The sequence below is a fragment of the Leptidea sinapis genome, chromosome 18 (assembly GCF_905404315.1).
Source record: "Leptidea sinapis chromosome 18, ilLepSina1.1, whole genome shotgun sequence".
Taxonomy (NCBI): domain Eukaryota; kingdom Metazoa; phylum Arthropoda; class Insecta; order Lepidoptera; family Pieridae; genus Leptidea; species Leptidea sinapis.
In genome coordinates, this window is record NC_066282.1 from 11,611,363 (window position 1) to 11,629,944 (window position 18,582).

Consider the following 18,582-nt stretch of genomic DNA (forward strand, 5'->3'; position numbering starts at 1 on the left):
AACACTCAGAGAAATAATTAAAGATGTGCAAAAAGTATTTGTCAGTAAAGTGTACAAGGCTATGGTCTACTTCCAGAGTGCCACAGATAATTGATTTGACATCTGGGCCTACTGAGATCAGCACCTCAAAGAATGGATAGCATAAGGGGCTATATTTAGAATTTGTGCTCTTGAATCACTTGGATTGTCTCTGCTCTATGGTTTACTATTAATTGATCTTTCACCTCAGAGAATTACATTGTGTTCCGTCATTCACGCCTTGAGATCAGATTTGTAAATAAATATTCTTTTAGGTTTATCTGCTTTAAATGTGTTATTCCACCAAAAAGTGCAATTGTTTTATAACTCGACAACGCTCTTTGATTCCTTTCTTATTTATTACAGGAGATTATGAGATGACATACCATCAGGTGACCCGTTTGAAGCTCGTTTGTCCTCCTCTTCTATAAAAAACAGACAGCTACAATTATTGTTATATTTATGATATTATAAAAAACCAAATGGCATCCCAAATTTTATACTTATCGTAATAGCGCCCTCTCTTGTTTTTATTGTGTAAACGTATTAGTATATTATTTTGTACATAAATATATAGCATGTGAATACATTTTTAACTTTCATTTATACTGTAGGGCACAGTGATTTTGAGTCAAAATTTAACTGTCCCGCAATTGTTGAAAATGGAAAGAATGTTACGTAAAAATAAAATAGAAATTTATTTTAAAGGTGATCTTAACCGTATATATGTTTTCGTTCTTATTATAAAGTGGTTTGGGTTTGGTTAATTTAACAATCAATAACAATAATTACAAATAAAAATTCTAGTATAATAATATTTCTAAATAATTCACAATTCTGAATATAACTTACTTTTGTAGATGTCTGTAGTACATACAAGATGGTAGATTATTGCAGTTAGCTATTAGAACTAACAATAATTATAAATTTGTTAAAATAAAACCATCGAATCTAGAGGTATCTGCTGATGTATGTCATATAATCTTCATGCAATCATAAGTACAATAGTCAGTTGTTATCTATCGTATGCTTATCAACGGAAGCTATAGTGGTTAACGTGGTTTATCGAGCTGTCACAAGTATGAGAATTGTATTCCTTAAAATATTAATTTTGGTACAACATAGAATAATATCCGATATGTTGGAATTTTTGTGTGGAAGAGGAAGAAAGGGGAGTACTGGTCACCAGATGTTAAGTGATCATCACCGCCTTAAGTCTCTTGCAACAACAGTGGAACCACAGGGGCGTTGCCAGCCTTTTTAAAACGTGTACATAATTTTGAAGGTGTCTATGTTGTATCGTCCTAGAAACTCCGCAAAAGGAAGCTCATACCACAGCTTGGTTGTACGTTGAAGAAAGTTACAGATCGAGATGGTGGGGATTACATATTTGTATCTATTTATATCTAAGAATCCGGACAAAGAGTTACAATGAAATTCACTAGTGGAGGTTGTTGGCAGCTTTAATCGAATGTATCAAAAAGTTTATGTTAGCTAGAGTATGTACTATTCGGCTTAGTTCGCTGTGAGTCACATTTTAAGTATGATGCCGTGGATGATGAAATTTTTGGAGTGTGTAAATGGCAAACTTGTTAAGTTTAACAAAGGCTTGGGTAAAATTTTTTCAGTGTCTATATTATCCTCAAAACATTTATATAGAATCTGAATATTTATGCAATATAACTTTTTTATAACTTTATTGTATCAGATCTGACCACAATCGCTTTTGAGTTTGGAAGGGATTCTATTCATTTAATAAAGTAAAAAAAAAACAAGCTTTATATATTACTAACCTCTGTAACGAATAATCCATTGTAACAGTATTCGATAAAAATTAAGAAAAGTCCTGGAACGGGGATCGACCCTTGGGGTGTTCTACCTCTGAAAATCCACTTGTTACTCATTTGGGACGACCTGTATTCGTTATTCGTGATCATTCATTAATTTTGAGTTTGAGATTGCTAGTAAGAAGCAATTATTTTATTTCATTAATTGCGTTTATAATACAATTATGCTTGAATTTAACGCTCCCAATATTCCTAAAGAGAAATTCATTATCGCTTCCTATATTAATATAATAATTGATTTAGAATGCGTATAGACAACTGCGAGTGTGTACACACAGGTTATGTATAATCTTTGTATCACAATTCGACAAAAACTATGAAAATTCATGGAACGAGGATGGACTATTTTAAGATGATCTGTATTAGTTATTCGTGACATTTTGCTACAATTATAATTCAATTCAATTAAAAAATCGATCATTTTACTTTCATTTGACGCTCGTAATATTCCTAAAGAGCAATCCGTTATCGCTTCCCATATTAATATTATAATTGATTTAGAATGCGTATAGACAACTGCTCGTCGTACGCGCAGGTCATGTCTAGGATCAGTGGAAACTCATCAAGTGCGCTATCAAAGCCGGCCGTATCAGGCGTGGTAAAGTTCAACGCTCAAAGTGCATAATCGCAGTAATCGGCCGGAGCCAAATGTCATCGAACTGCATATCTCATCCGCCATCCCTTTTACAATTACAACAAATGAGTAAGAGCCGTGCACCGATATGCAGCATGCAGAGGAATAAAATCCTGTGTGAATGAACTCTAATCTCTGTTTTGTGGCAGCTTGGGTGAGATGGGCGCTCTGTGATAGATTGACAATGAATCACCAATCCTAAAGATGTGAGCTACTTTGTAAACAACTGATTAATTCCCCGGCGATATAACTATGAATTATGATGTTCATATAATGTTCGTGCGATAGGAGATTTAGCTGTTTGTATCTGCATCGAATTTGCGCTTTTCTATGGCTCTCTATGTACTTAAGTAAAGATATAAAGAAGAAGTATTTCTTGATACTCGCATACTGATGATCGCATTTCCTACAACACCAGAGGAATCACACGATAGTTGCCTATTCTGTTTGCATAGTTCTGGAATCATCGTAACGCTAAATGATCTAGCCGTTCACAGAGAACTGGATCCCCGAATAGTTTGAGCTGATACTGGGGTGCACCAGATCAGAGATGATAGCAATACTCCAATGTTGTGTGGCTGGACGCTTTTTAAATTATACTTGATAAATGAGCGCCAAAGGTTTAAGTTTCTGATTCTGTATTCGAGTTTTTTTAGAGATTAGGAGGGTGAAGTCACCCGATGTTGGCATTGTGTCTTACAGGAGGCTGTCACAAGAACATTTCTTGCCTGGATATCGATAAACCTAAGCTTCACAGGTAGCGGGAGTGAAATAAAGTCAGACGGACTCTATACAACTCTAGCTATACATATATCAGGGCTAGGCGGTTCTTAAATACTAGTGATATTTTTTGTCGTTTAATTGTTTCGAGATTTTAGATGATGATCTCGTAATTAAACCATATTATCAGCAATTATTCAGTTTCAACTTATATTGGTGCGTGGTTACTTCTATAAGCGCTATTTGATCTATTTAGCATATGAGGAGGTAAGAGCATTCTCATTACGTGAATTTTATAAAATATAGGTACAGAATCTGTTATAATGGTCTCATTTCTTGGTAAGACTATGTGCATCATGTAACACTGCAATATCTCAGTTCCTAAGAGTAACAATTCAAAAAAGAGTTTCAAAGGCTAAAACGAAATCAAATCCAATTATTATATATATACCAATCGAAAATATTCTAGATTTATGAAGAAATATTGGAAGCAACAATGAAACTGGATACACTTGTGTATTTGTTTCTCTTTGGAAATGGTGGGTTATAGTTTATGGAAAAAAAATTCATAATTACTTATCTCAAACTTACTGAATTTGAGACTTGTTATTACACTTTGGTACTGAGGTATCGACTTATATATCGATGCAAGTAACAACTGGTTGACGCAACCTGATAATTTACGATTAGTCCTAGAGGTAATTATAGTCCTAATTTAAAATTAAAGAATATATTTTCAGTGATGATTATACTTTCGAAGATTAAGCTAATAAGTATCTTAGCAATATTTACTCTATTTTTTGTAAAAGCCCCAATTAGAATGCATTTTACATTAAAATTAAAACTTACACCATTGTATAAAAAATCTTTAAATTTGTTCCTGCGATAAATCATCAAACAATTAAGCACGTCAACTGCACCAAATAACAAAGTCATGCCGAAGGATCACAATTTCACAAACATTTCTTATCCCTTCTAAGCGTCCTTTTCAAAAATCATAAACATGGAATCAGGTAGAACCTATTCAACAACAAACCGGCTAAACTGTTGATCCCATTAAAACACATTGTTAACAGATTTAACTTACGTAAGGACAACAACAGATTTCGTATTTACTGCAGACATCATAAAATTTAGGTAAAAGCTACCTCAATTACACGGAAAGATTCGGGTAATTGCTCTCACAGAATCCCTCTGTTTTGAGTGACCGACACGTTTGAAGCGTCTGTAAAAACCTTGATTGTATGCTTTCCATCTTAAAACCAGATTTGTTGAATTGTTTACGACAATTATTGTCATTTGTTAAATTATGGACGGCTTAAAATGTTAAGGTGTTTGTTTGTGTTTGTAGAAGTAATAAATACATATTAATAATTGATGCGAAAACTTTCAATTCCTTCAGGAATACATTCATGTTATGGCACGAATTTGGTACGGCGTAAGTGTCGCATAGTAAAATTTTGCATAGGGAGGGTAAGTATTTTGTGTAAAAGTGAGATATTATCCCTTCACTCATTGGCATCCTAATTGATAGAAAAATAAGGACTGATTTGATATTAACTTTACTATTACGATGAGGTCCAAAATAAAACGAAAAGAAAATATTTAATTTTATTTATTTAACAGATATAATTACATTGCTCCTTCTTTTTGTTAAAAAAAAACATAGTGTATATTGATATTTAGTGGAACAATATCTACGACTTGTAAATTTCATATGAACGATACGATCTCCGACTAATATATTGAAATATATTCAGCTGTCGTATTCGTTTACTGTAATAGATAATCCAACGAAATACTAATAGATTGATTTGCAACTTTGCATACTGCTTCTATGAAACTGATATTGAAACATTCGAAGGGCAGACACAACTGTTTGGCCGTTGTATTCAATCTGTATGCACTTTACTCAGAAACTGAACTGTCGAATAATAAGTGCATTGTGTGCCCGTATTCGTAACACTGGGATTAGTGAGGGGAATACCTAATGTCGATCATTTGCACTCATTACCACTTTTTCGTTACAGTTACAACCTCATTGTCAGTCTACGTGTATTTTTTGCTAATTAAAACTGAAACATCACACGTCGATATATAAAAATACAGTCCATTAAATGTTAATATGTACTTAACATGCGAATGATAATTTGAATTTACATATTTGAGCCTATTGGCTTATTGTTTAGCAATTACCGAGGTCAAATCGGCGGCTTCTTAATCTGCCCAATAACGGTCTATGATACGAATTATCGGGGTTCTCATCGAGGTCGTCGACTCGATGAGGACATATCGACACATCGACAACGACGCAGCGCGCGCCGGGCACTTCCGACGCGACGGATTTGCCGGAATCGGCGCGGGCGCATCAAAAGAGGTTGCAAAATTCGGACGCAGGCGCGAGCGTGAATCCATTTGAATATCATTGCGTACCGACATGGGAATCATTTTCAACGTGGGCGACTGTCCGTGCCCAAACAATGACACCACACACATTTATTAAAACGAAATTTTCCGAAGACTACCTAAAGAATTTTTATCGCTCATAATCTCATGTTGAGCTTTCGGAGACTTGGCATATTTCATGAGCATTATTAATTACGCTCGACTCATACGCAACAAGAAGTACGATTTAATTACGGAAAAATGTCGCCTCACAATTATAAAAATTATTTTTGGTCCGGATTCAGTGTATCTGAGATTCGGCGAGGCCCACACGGGTTTTCTTACTACTTACATCTCACGTTTTTGAGTAGCCGTAATATTTAAATTGTCGACATGACTCCCGCGGGCATACCTTGCATGGGAATGCGAATGTCGAAACCAGCTTTTACCGAATGCGCCGTGCCGTACGAAAGTATCGATAACAAGTCTATCCCTCTCTAACTCGGAGACAATGAGTCGCGGGGACAAAGAAAAGTCGATAGAAAGTGCGGCTACTTTTGCTGGACGCTACATCGAACGCATCCCGCCTAAAATTTTGCATGTATGTGCCATGCATGCGAACACGAGTCGGCGCTCTCGGTGTTCGGTTCGGCCCGCCACTCCGTCACGTCCTCCACATTACCTGCCGATGCATATTAATTGAAGAGGAAGTTTTGTTAACAATATCTAATGTGCCCCCGGCCATCCGCGGTGCCATTGATAGCTTTTTTGTTTCCATTACATTCAAAAGTTCCTTTATAGAGGTCTAGACGCTCCTTATAAGAAACTGCATTATTGCATAATTTATAACGCATGTCGCGAAAACAATCGGAGCGATCATTCAAAGTCATCGATACTTCACGATATCTCTATCATTTAACAAAGTGCTTAAACTGGGTTATACTATTTAATCGTGAACTACTTCACTATTAATTAGAGATAATCAGAGTTATAAATAATCTATGATTAGGAATAATTTTATGTATTGAGTGCTTTATATCTGGAGTGTTTGTATGGAGATATTAACGTTTAGATTCATATTTTATCAAACTGTTATCAGTTTCCGAGTATCATTTGAAGAAGGCTTGGATTACGTGGAAGGTAGATTAGAACTATGTGTGGATCTAGAATATTATGTGTAATAAATAAATTATGATCTATAGATAGTATTGATGGTTTATGATTGTTTGAAACATTACTTTTTAAATTATTCACAAAAGTAATTTTCCCATAATTTACTCAAAAATACTTATTCTAAACTGTTATCAGAGTATTTCTCTCATCCATTATCACTAGCCTCTACAATCATAGGCATTACTTCTATATCTGCTTACGTAACAATTTCCAAAAATATATCGTGCATATTTATCAGGAAACACTTACTGCCAAAACGGATTTCAGCTTAACGCACAATGAAATCTAATCGCGCCAAATATTAATTTAATTATAATCTTATAATATCTTTGAAGTACGCGCCAACGCCGACAATAAATGCGATAAAATGAAATCTGTGCGTTAATCTCTATAATCCACGGCTGAACTCGATAGAGCGATGGATAATTAACACATTATCGATGAATTGTTATCCATATCTGCGGCGATGACTGATCTACGTGACTTATGGCCGTGTGTTTGTTATATTCAGCCGTGTTTCTTAATGTTATATTAAACCTTCGCGTTTCGCTTTTGTCTGAGTTTTTTTATGTCTCTTGAAAACCGGGCGATATTGGCGCGCGAACTTTTCGCGTGCGAAACTGTCGCATATTACAAATTATTTTTATTACGTGTAGCAAAAGAATACTTATAGTTACAGTGATTTCAGTTGATTTATCTGAAAGCTATTGAAACAATCTATCATAGTAACTACAAATTTTATTTTATTTTTGTTTATATTTTATTTTACACAGACCTTTCTTTCGGCAAAATGTTGAATAACAGTTATATTTTAAAATAAACAAAGATTTTCAATGAAAACACTTGGTTTATTTATTAGTGTTTATGGTTTTATAACTGTATATGTTATTTCTTTTCATAAAACGAAAATATGCATGTTTCATGGTAATAATTTGACCCCTCTGGAACGTCTAGGGTTAAATCACTTAATACATTTAAACTATGATTAATCCTGAGTCTAAGCATAGATTAAGGATTAAATTATATTGATGCTTGTTCAATTGCATATCATTCAAAAAAGGTAGACTATATGTTGTCCCGACATCTTTATAATATTCATGCAAAATTACAATTAAATATATTAAATAGTTTTTGCGTTTTTTCCAGATCATTCTATAAACTTCTTTTATGGATTCCGCATTGTTATTAGAACACCCAGCAAGTATTTTACTTTGTTAGGATTTTGTTATAATATGTATAAATAAGTCATAACACATAAATTAATTGTTTTGTAATGAATAATATATTATGCCTGGTTAAAATGCCTTAATCACAATTGTTATTATTATTATAAAATGGAGTTGGAGTGATATCTATAGTATTTTCTGTCTTGTTCCTATACAGCCGGGACAGCGAAGGGTATTGAGTAGGAATTACAAATAAAACTAGTTTAAAATATTAATAACAAAGAAATACGTATAAATGTGTTAAATACACTTAACACAATTAGTACGAGTACTAAAATATCGGTATAACATAAAGGCTATATATATATATATATATATATATATATATATATATACTAGAAGTAACCATAGTAATTTTGCTAATCATAGCGTTCTCGCAAATACAGATTTTTATACATATTTAAACAAGTACTAATATATTTCATTATCTTATGTGCGTCAATCGCATAATTTTTATAAAATCATATCTTACTCAGGATAATCTTTAATAGTACCTAATAAAATGAATTATATGATTATACAGATAAGACAAAGATGTGTTTAGAAAAACAAAATGTATAATGTTATATCAAAGATGGGAGATGTAGGTGTGGGGACGAATGCTCGGTATCTGGAGGGCTTTTACCAAAATCGAATACCGAAGTTTCGATCCGAAACAAAAGAACGACGAAATTGGAATTAAATTGTATTACCAAAGTACTACTGATCCGAATAGTGCGGACAGATTTCGTTTCGGAACCATAGACATAACAACCATCAAAAGTGAAGTTGTAGTTATGATCATAGTAATGTCAAACAACGAAAAAGTACATGTCAAGTGAATTTGGGAATAAGATAAACGAAAGACTTATCGCGAACTTCGTATCGATCTTCGGATCCGAAACACTTTCGTAATAGGAAAATGTACGATCCGTCAATCGAAACTTCGTATTTCGAATTTAGCAATAGGGCTCCTGGACTCGTCCGCGCCTGCTCTTTGTATGAATTATTGTCATAATGAAATGTCATTGGCTGAATCAATTGTATTGCGAATAGATATTTCTAAGTCAAAAATATAGGTTCCGGATGAAACACAAGTGAATTTTCTAGAACCTACCATAACCATTATCTTAACTCTAGGAAAACACATAATCTTATTCAGTCTTATTTATAAACGCAGTGTGAAGTTACTCCAAGATTAACATTACTTCTCCCTGTCATGTAATTTTGTAGTGACAAATGTGAGATAAAGAAAAAATGTTTTTAATTTTGAATAACTTTATTTCTCGTTTATTAATAATAAGGTATTACAAAATTCAAAAGAATTGTTAAAAGATGTTTATGCTGTTAAGATTATTATAACATAATTGACTTTCTTGATCATACCACGTATTGGAATGGAGCGACCACCGTCAGGCTACTTCCTTTTTTTTTTAATTTTTAATTTGATTGTACCGAAATTGAATTTAAAACAAAGAGGAAGCCTGCTGAGGTTGTTGCGCCCGTTCTCCTCAGGTCTAAGGCATACTTTTCCGAATGAGTAGTAGGTTTTTACTTTCAATTAGTTATTTAATATCCAATTTTGAATAATATTTGAATTCGAATAAGCTTTACTACTATTTTACACCATACGGAGGCATATTTGGAAACCTGTGATAAGGAATAAGTACAGAAAATATATCAAAGGTTTTTGAACAACCTATGTAAAACATAATATGCTATATAGATTTTCTGTTAAGGCATATGTACAATTTAATTTCATATGTTAACATAGCCAGTAGGAACCTACCAAGTTATTATGAAGACTGAAATTCGAATATTACTGGAACGAAAAGTCTGAAAAAATATGTGATTGAGCTACTGAAACTTCAAACCGTTCTATTTTATATATATACTTTTATTTTAAACAGCATACAGCCTGTTCAATAAATAAATTCCAAGCTTCAACAGCCTCTCCTATTGCTCACAACTTAGCGAAAGCCGAACAAATTAAGTTAGCACTTGAGAGCTCCACCATTTGTTTCCAATTTGGAGAGTTGTCCGACAATATGCCTGTGTTTATCCCGTCCAAAAATATGAACGTTGGCACTAATTATCCCATTGTAGCGGGATAGTGTTAATATATTGTTCATACTCGCTCTGATTTAAAGCTCTGCTTTCCACTGTTAGTGTTGAAAGATTTCAAAATCTCAGGAATTGTTTGAACTAAGATGACATTTCTACACGTGTTTTTGATTAGCGGCCGTTTTCAAGAACGTATATCTAGTTACGGATATACCTATTGCTATCACCGTTTTATTATTACTTATAGTCCAATGCTATCTGTCGGTGGTTATTGAAATGTAAGTAAACGTAAAAGGATAGATTTGACTACGTCTAGTAAGTTAAACTAAGGATCTTCCTCCTCCTCGCGTCGTTTTCCTCATTACTGAGGGTCGTGACTGCGAGGGTCGCTGCATCAGTTTCTCCCGTACGATTCCCGTCCATCTGCTTCGATCCTTAGCCTTATGAAGGGCATCACGGAATTTGATGTTTAGAGCAGATCGTATTTGGTCCGTCCATCTCGTGGGACTGCGTCCTCTGGGACGCCTGCCATATACCTTGCCTATCACCATCAGCTAAGCTAAACTAAGGATAGATAGGTTGACGGTTTAAAAACGGCCGTAAAACGGTCACTCAGCGGTACAATAACACTGAAATGTTACCAACTGTACTACCCCGGACATACGACAGTTAGTTTTACAAAAAGGTTTTTTCTCATACATCCCCAATTGATAGGTATATAAATATGCCCAAAAGAACGGTATCATAAATCAAAATTTCTTCAATAAGTTGTATACAAAGCGATAGAACTTCTGTAACGATGATACAGCAAGAAAGAAAAGGAAAGCGACAAGTCGTAAATAGTCAGCCACGCTTGACAGTAGCTCATTACTTTTTTGAATATCTTAATATTCAGATTTTAAGTCTCATTTGCCCAGTAATTACACACACTACACTAGATACAGCGCTCTTCAAACCGCAACACTAAGTAGCGTAGACATTGGCAAATCAAAATATATGGAATGGTGATATAAATATATAACGGCACCAATTTCTGCCGTGAAGCAGTAATGTGTAAGCATTATTGTGTTGCAGTCTGAAGAGCGCTGTATCTAGTGTAGTGTGTGTAATTACAGGGCAAATGAGACTTAACATCTCATGTCTCAAGGTGACCAGCGCAATTATGGTGCCGCTCAGACCCTTTGTATTTTTCAAGAATCCTGAACTGCACTGCATTGTTATGGGCGGGGCATATCAATTACCATCAGCTGAACGTCATGCTCGTCGTGTCCCTTATTTTCATAAAAAAAGTCTATGGAAATTAGCCCGTGATATAAATATATCTAGAATAGGTAATAAAAGCGTTGATAATTTTGATGAGTCTGCAGTAGTTTATACCTATTCGTGCACATATTTTTCTTGCAAGGATTTAATTTTGGCGATCTACTGCCAAATGCTGAGCTAAGGAAGGATGTCTAAAATCCTCCCTTTAGAAAGTAATAATCGACCGACTTTATAATAATTTGGGATTTTTGTTACCACTTTATTACGACTTCAGTCCTAATGATGGTTTACGGGAATAATAACATTCATTCAATATTTCGTGTAATCAAATAGTTCCATTTAAAACCTAAGATTATTTAAATTAGCTTATAATATCATTATTATGACATTACAATTATTACAATATGAGAGTACAATTATTTATATAATTACAATATTTTTGGAAAATTAAGAGAAAAAAGAATACTGGGAGAGTTTCTTGCACCATTTCTTCTCTCTCAGAGTCCCATTTATTTCCGAACCGATGCTAGTGTTAGAAGTGACATAAAAAATAATTGTAAAGGTAAATTATATTTTTTTTTAAATCAATGCCTTTTATGATTATATAATTTATAATCTATTTAAATTTGACATACAATAACTATTGTTAAATCTTAAAAATGATGTCCAATAACAAATACTATTTGATAACTATATTTACCACGATAACAACCGCTTCCGCAGTAAACATTTATTTTATAAATTAGAATGTGGGAAACTGTCAATTATTAATTAAACAACCAATTCATTATTTTGATTGGAATTGATACATTACTAAGTAAACTAGCTAATTAAATATATTATGTTGCTATCTGTTCGTTCTCGAACTATGATTATAAATTGTTATTTTCGCTTCTTCTTTCTTTTGTAGTAACTCTTACTTGTGACTTCGTCCGTTTTACCAATGTAGCCTGCAGTAATATTATTTGGTGTACAATGCTACCACATTCATATCCACAAAGCAACCATATCTCTCTGTTCTGTTGTTCTATACAGGCTGGTAACTAGTTTAGTAACTAATTTATAAGTAGTTAGTTACTAATTTATTAGTCCAATAATACAAGTGTATTATTTTAAAAAATGGTCGATTTCCGTTAAAAGTCGAAGAAATTAAAAACTAAATATGCAGCTATTGGTTTCTTATAAATTGAGGGCATGACTCCTTTCACGATTTTCCTCTAAGTCTAGCAGTTTCCGACATGGCCATCACCATTTAAAGGGGAACAGTGTGACTACATTATTTTATTTGAATCTGTAACACTCGCGTTAATCAAAGAAATTAGTATTACTACAGCTTCGAAGTCAGTTCGTTCATTCATCTGACACCAAGTTGTATCTTCTAAACCACAATATTAACACAGCTGAAATATTGAAAATAATAAAAATACAATCTTGTAGGCCCGTGGTTGGCACAAAAAGGTCAAAGTTGAAACGACGTCTCGGTTAAATAAATATATAACAATTTATAGTCCTGCCTGCATGCAGCTAATTATGATAATTAATTCATTTACATGGGAATACGTCGCTCATATTGCAGCCGATAGACGGATATACAAAGTATCGTAGTATGCCCTTGGAATAAATGAGGAAGAAAGATTGCAAGCTGCGTCTTGCATATGATAGTTGTAGATGTAACTGTTGTGGGAAAAGTGTGCTTGTAGATTCTGCGAATAGATGTTGACTGTAAATGTTCTACTGAACTACAGGACATGTACGTGACAAATGTCACGCGACAATAATTGCATTGCGTGATTGTTATTTATCTTATTGTTGACAAATGTAAGGGTTGTTCAATATAGAATGTACATTTATAATAATAATAATAATATAATTAAATCTATATTTCGACCAACTTCATAATGTGTTAGTAACAATGTAACTTAAAACCTTGTGTTAGTACAAGATATCTTATAATCTAAACCTTCCTAATCTAGAAAAGGACCGACTTGTCAGCACTTGTGTGTGTTATAGCAGTGGTTCACCACTGCTGTTTGATACAGGTACTGACAATCGAACCTGCTAGAAAATGCCCTCAGAATATCATTGGGGCTAGCCTGGACCCTACGCAACAGGGACGTACAACACTTACGCATAGTCACGTAAAAACAATCTATGTGTGCCTCAGCAAACATTTATGCTTTAGTTACCGAATCGTATTTACATATAGGATTTTAAATCACTTATTGAATGCCAAAATCTGGAAGCTCCATGCTGGATAATTATTTTGGAATAAAAATTACGTCACTGTAGGGAATTTAATATTCTAGACTAAAGGCAAGTAGTATTTAAATAATAACAGATTCAAATTATTATATAATTAAACCACAACTACAAAATTCACCCTAATATAACTTCGATTCTCGGGTTCGATTGCTCAATGCCGTGCGATCATCTATAATATAAAACGAAATTGTATTTTAGTTTTGCGATAAGAATTCTGGCTAGAAATAAGGCTCGGTTTACATGTGGAGGATTATTATAACAACGGCTACCGCGTCGGAAGCCACTGTAAACACAAACTCTTGAACCCTGCCTATGAGATTTATTCACATATATGTTAAGCCCAAGTGTAATCAACTTCTCGTCTTATTTTATTGCATTTGTATTTGACTGCGATGAACTTGTTTGTGGATTAAAATAATCTTAATGTTTGAGGGTAGTTTAAGAGCTGTATAATTTTTTTTAAATATATTTAAATAACTTTTATATAAGTGTTATAGCTTATTTCATTACACAATAAACGCTATATACCACTAGAATATTTTTATATTCTGAAGTGGAATGATTTTTTCTGCTGATAAATAATGCAGTACACTGAATAGCATCGTGATTGCGTACGCTGATATAAGATTCTAAGCCAATAAACAAATGGTGGCAAAAACCCAAAAAAAAAGAAATGTAAAAGAGGAAAAGAAAACCAAAAAAAAAGAAAGGTAAAAAAGAAAAAAGGTGGTAATCATCTTCCTTATTACATCACATACCAAACAAAGAATTCTCCCATCGGTAATCATAATATTTTTTTAAGCTTCTTATAAATAATAAATTAATAGTTTTACCTGCTCATATAGTATAATAAAGTACACTGAATTGCCTCGCGATTACTCACGCTGTGATATAACTGTGATCTAAGCTAATCAAAAAATAGCGCTTGGTGGCAGAAAAAGTTCTCGTGGTAGTCATCATAGTAGAACGTAGTAGTAGAACATACCCAACAAAGAAGTCTTCCATAGGTAATAATAATAATAAAATAGAGATGTACAAGATGACTACCACGGGACCATTTTCTGTCTCCAAGTACTACATATTTGTTTTTTAATTATTTACTTAACAACGCTTGCTTACCCTGTACTGAATTTATTCTGTTTTATATGTTTTTATTAGGCCTAAGTATCCACAAAACAATACCTTAAATCACGATACTGTACTACTAGGATCTACCTATACTGGTTTGTACATAGCTTAATTTACTTGTAAAGATATTTTGATAAATTGAATTGAAGACGCACGCACACTAAAACAAAGTGACTGGTGAATTGGTAGTGTAAGCTATAGTATATAACCTAGCTAGCTATAGTACCTACCTACCTAGCTATAGTATATAACCTAGCCTGTTGTCTTGCATTGCCTAGCAGAAAGAGGCTACATCTAGACGTATAAAGCAGGTATCTTTGTTTCTAAAGTATATTGTTTATAGAAGTTCGGATTGTGTGGAAACGTTTTCTAGTTAAAAGAGCTGATAATGAGATGGTTTTCCGAATGTTAACAATAATTATATATAAAAAAAAAAAGTGACAGGAAATATGTTTATAAATTCGTATTCTATCGATTACCAATGATTGATATGTATCACTTGATTATTTTAATCGCAATGATATTTTTTTATCAGTAATTATATAAATAAAACTGCGTTCTTGCAGAAAAAGAAATTCAAGTAATATTAATGTATCAAATTTTCTTGACGTTTAACAGTGCATTATAAACGGGTGTCGAAGAAAATTTCTCGATCCTTGTTTTCATAAAAACCATAAAAAATACGATTCCACATTGACTATTCATTGGAATTGGAGGACAAACGTACGATCACCTTATGTTAAATGATCACTGCTCTCCATATACCGACCTCGCCGATGACCTCTGCAAAACGCCTGGTGAAGTAAAGGAGATAATTTCATAATAATTTCTGCATTTACCTAGCATCATCAGATGTAGCTAGTGATGATAATAATGAAACAACTCTTGAAAATGTTGGCCGTGTTAAATGCGGTTGAAGAATATAATGTAATTCACGACTTTCTTAAATAAGAGTAACAGTAATATTCAAATTTAAATTCAAATATTTTTATTCAAAATAGGATGTGACATCACTTATTGAAAGTCAAAAAACTACCACCCATTCCAAAATGAATGCCTCAGACGTGAAAAGAATGGGCGCAACAAACTCAGCGGGCTTTTTTTTTTCATCGAATAAATATGTTTACAAAGTAATATTGTACAATTAAACTTATTATTTAATAGCCTGAGGGCGGTCACTCCATTCCCAATCTGTGGTATCATTAAGAAAGTCATTTATGTTATATGCCTTTACCACACAAACGTTTTTTAACAATTCTTTTGAATAACGTTATACTTTTGTTTTGAACATTTTCTGGGATCTTGTTGTAAAAGCATAATAAAGCTTGTTGTTAAAGATATATAACCAAACTATAATATAACCTATTAGTCATATACTTTATTTATATTTACATATTATGTAATGGAATCTTTCAACGTAATTTTTAAAATTATAATAAAATAAAATACTAAAAATAATTCAAACAAACCATGTAGAAAAATAACACAAAAAATAATCCCTTATCTATTATAAATATGCAAAGGACTAATTTGATAGAAAAATACATACACAACTTACGTATATATATAAAAACTTTAGTTCGTTATCTTACTTATATTTCTTAAATTCACAAGTTAATGGAAAAATACAATATTTTACACATTACATAAATAAACATATTAGTTTACATAAAGTAATTATCTTAAGCCATAAAAATTACGAATTACGGTAGGACTGATAGGGTCATGTCCGTGACACCGATGACGAGCGCTAGATAGCCGAGCTCTTATATTATTTGGTTATAATTCGTCTCTTGCTAATAAATCCGGACACGACACACTGCTCGCTCAAGCATGCATCAAATATATTACATTTTATAGTTCGTGTCATAGAAATAGATTACCAGTGGGAGGCTCCTTTGTACAGGAAGCCGGGTAGATTATGGGTACCACAACGGCGCCTATTTCTGCCTAGAAGCAGGAATGTGTGAGCATTACTGTGTTTCTGATCTTACAAAAGGAAAACAACAAAAGTGTTGTTGATTGAAGCATGGGTGGCGCAATAGCTAGATCCGTTGACTTTGACAAAGTAGACCCTGGTTTGATTCTTTCCCGCCACCCACGTACCAATTTATTTTCAGTTATAGTATTTATATCGTTTATATTCCATGCTTTATGAGATCGGCGAATCTGTTGTGATTTCTCGGGTGGTACAAGAGGGCATGGGAGGCGGTGATATGATGATGGTTCGTGACGCTTATCAATTATGTACCATCAGGTGACCCTTATGTATAATGGTTTGTCCTCTTCCATAATAGATTAAATTGCAATACCACACCGGATCATTTGATGGTCTGAAATTTCACCATAATTCTGTCCATTCTTTTGGAGTCCCCACATACACACTTTTCATATAATCTATGTATATAATCATCAAAAATTTGTGCTGTACTAGCCTTAAAATCATATGATTATTCAATTACAAATTGCTTGTCATTTTGTGTACACGTGTGTCCCACTTTGTTTAATTATTGATTTACTTATCTCAACTCATTTGGCTCGTAGTCAGTTCTCAAATTACCAATGATTTCTAAATATACTGCTTGAAATTTTATTCACAAATCAGCTTTTATAAAATCTTATTTCTTTTTTTTTAGAAGAAGGAGGCAAACGAATATGCGGTGCGGCTTATGGTGAGTGCGAAAAACAGTTTAATATATTGACATGTTTTTAAAATTGAAACAATTCAGTCATTCTTCTGATGTTGCAAAAGTAAAATTGTATAGTTATCAAGCACATTGTCGCAGATTAAATTGTTTTTGTCCAATCTGAGAAACAGAACGATATGTAGAACGTTTTCCTGTGATCCTAAGAAATTAAGGAAGCGCACTTTCCCATACGCTTGTAAGGATAAGCTTTTTCACAGATTGTATCGAGTATAACTCGGAGGTAAACTAGGCAACTAATTACCCAGCGAAAGTTTTCATAACAATTCGGCTGAACCAAGTATACCAATATAGTCATTCTTCCTTTTCTTTTCGAAGGCCAATTGATAGACTGTCATATATTTTAAGCCCGGTATCGAAAATTTTGTGCGACATGCTCTATGCCCTGTGCTTCCCCGGGGCATAAAAGTAGGGAAGTCAAAGGCCCAAAGGCGTCATAAGAGGCGACTAAGGATATTTCCAAATGGGAGGCTTCTGTGCATAGTATACCGACTAGATTGTGGGTACACCGCGACGTGTTTTTCTGCCGTGAGGCAGTTATGTGTAAGCATTATTGTGTTTCGGTCTGAAGGGCGTCGTAGCTAGTGAAATTACCGCTCAAATGAGACTAACATCTTACGTCTCAAGGTGATGACAGTGACGCTCAAAATTATTGGGTTTTTCAAGAATCCTGAGCGGCAATGCATTGTAATGGGCAGGGCGTATTAATTAACAAAAGCTGAACGTCCGGCTCGTCACGTCCCTTATTGTCATAAAAAACATAACCTATTGAAATAAGTAGAACTCCGTACGTCAAATAACGCTCAAAAGTTTTACATAACATCACATTATCTCGAGAAAACATTGTCTTCAAATGGAAAAACAGCACCCGCGATGACAGCTGTAGAATTAAAAGATAAGCTCGCATCTTATTCAAATAGAACGTTATACGCTATCTCATACAAATAAGTGGGACATAAATTAATCGCAGCTCAGAACTAGATGGGACGTAATGCCACAGTAAATGTTACTATCGTGGTCTGTTTGTGTGATGGTATTACGCAGCCTCCGTGCTCAGATAAGTGTCACGAATTATCATTATATCAAGGGCTTTCATATTGGTTTTTAAATCATTGAACTAAATTTCATACGGATAACCTCCAAACTCTAAACGGTGGCAAATCACACAAACTTTAAAA

At 33.8% G+C, this 18,582-nt stretch overlaps 1 protein-coding gene across 1 annotated transcript in view; it reads left to right on the forward strand.

Moving 5' to 3' along the window:
- The window catches only part of LOC126969539 (homeobox protein dve-1), a 115,151-nt gene that overhangs the window by 33,125 nt on the left and 63,444 nt on the right, over nt 1-18,582 (forward strand). Inside the window, exon 2 of the mRNA XM_050815028.1 lies at nt 17,336-17,371. Coding sequence (XP_050670985.1) covers nt 17,336-17,371 — 36 coding nt within the window. The remainder of the gene's footprint in view (nt 1-17,335; nt 17,372-18,582) is intronic.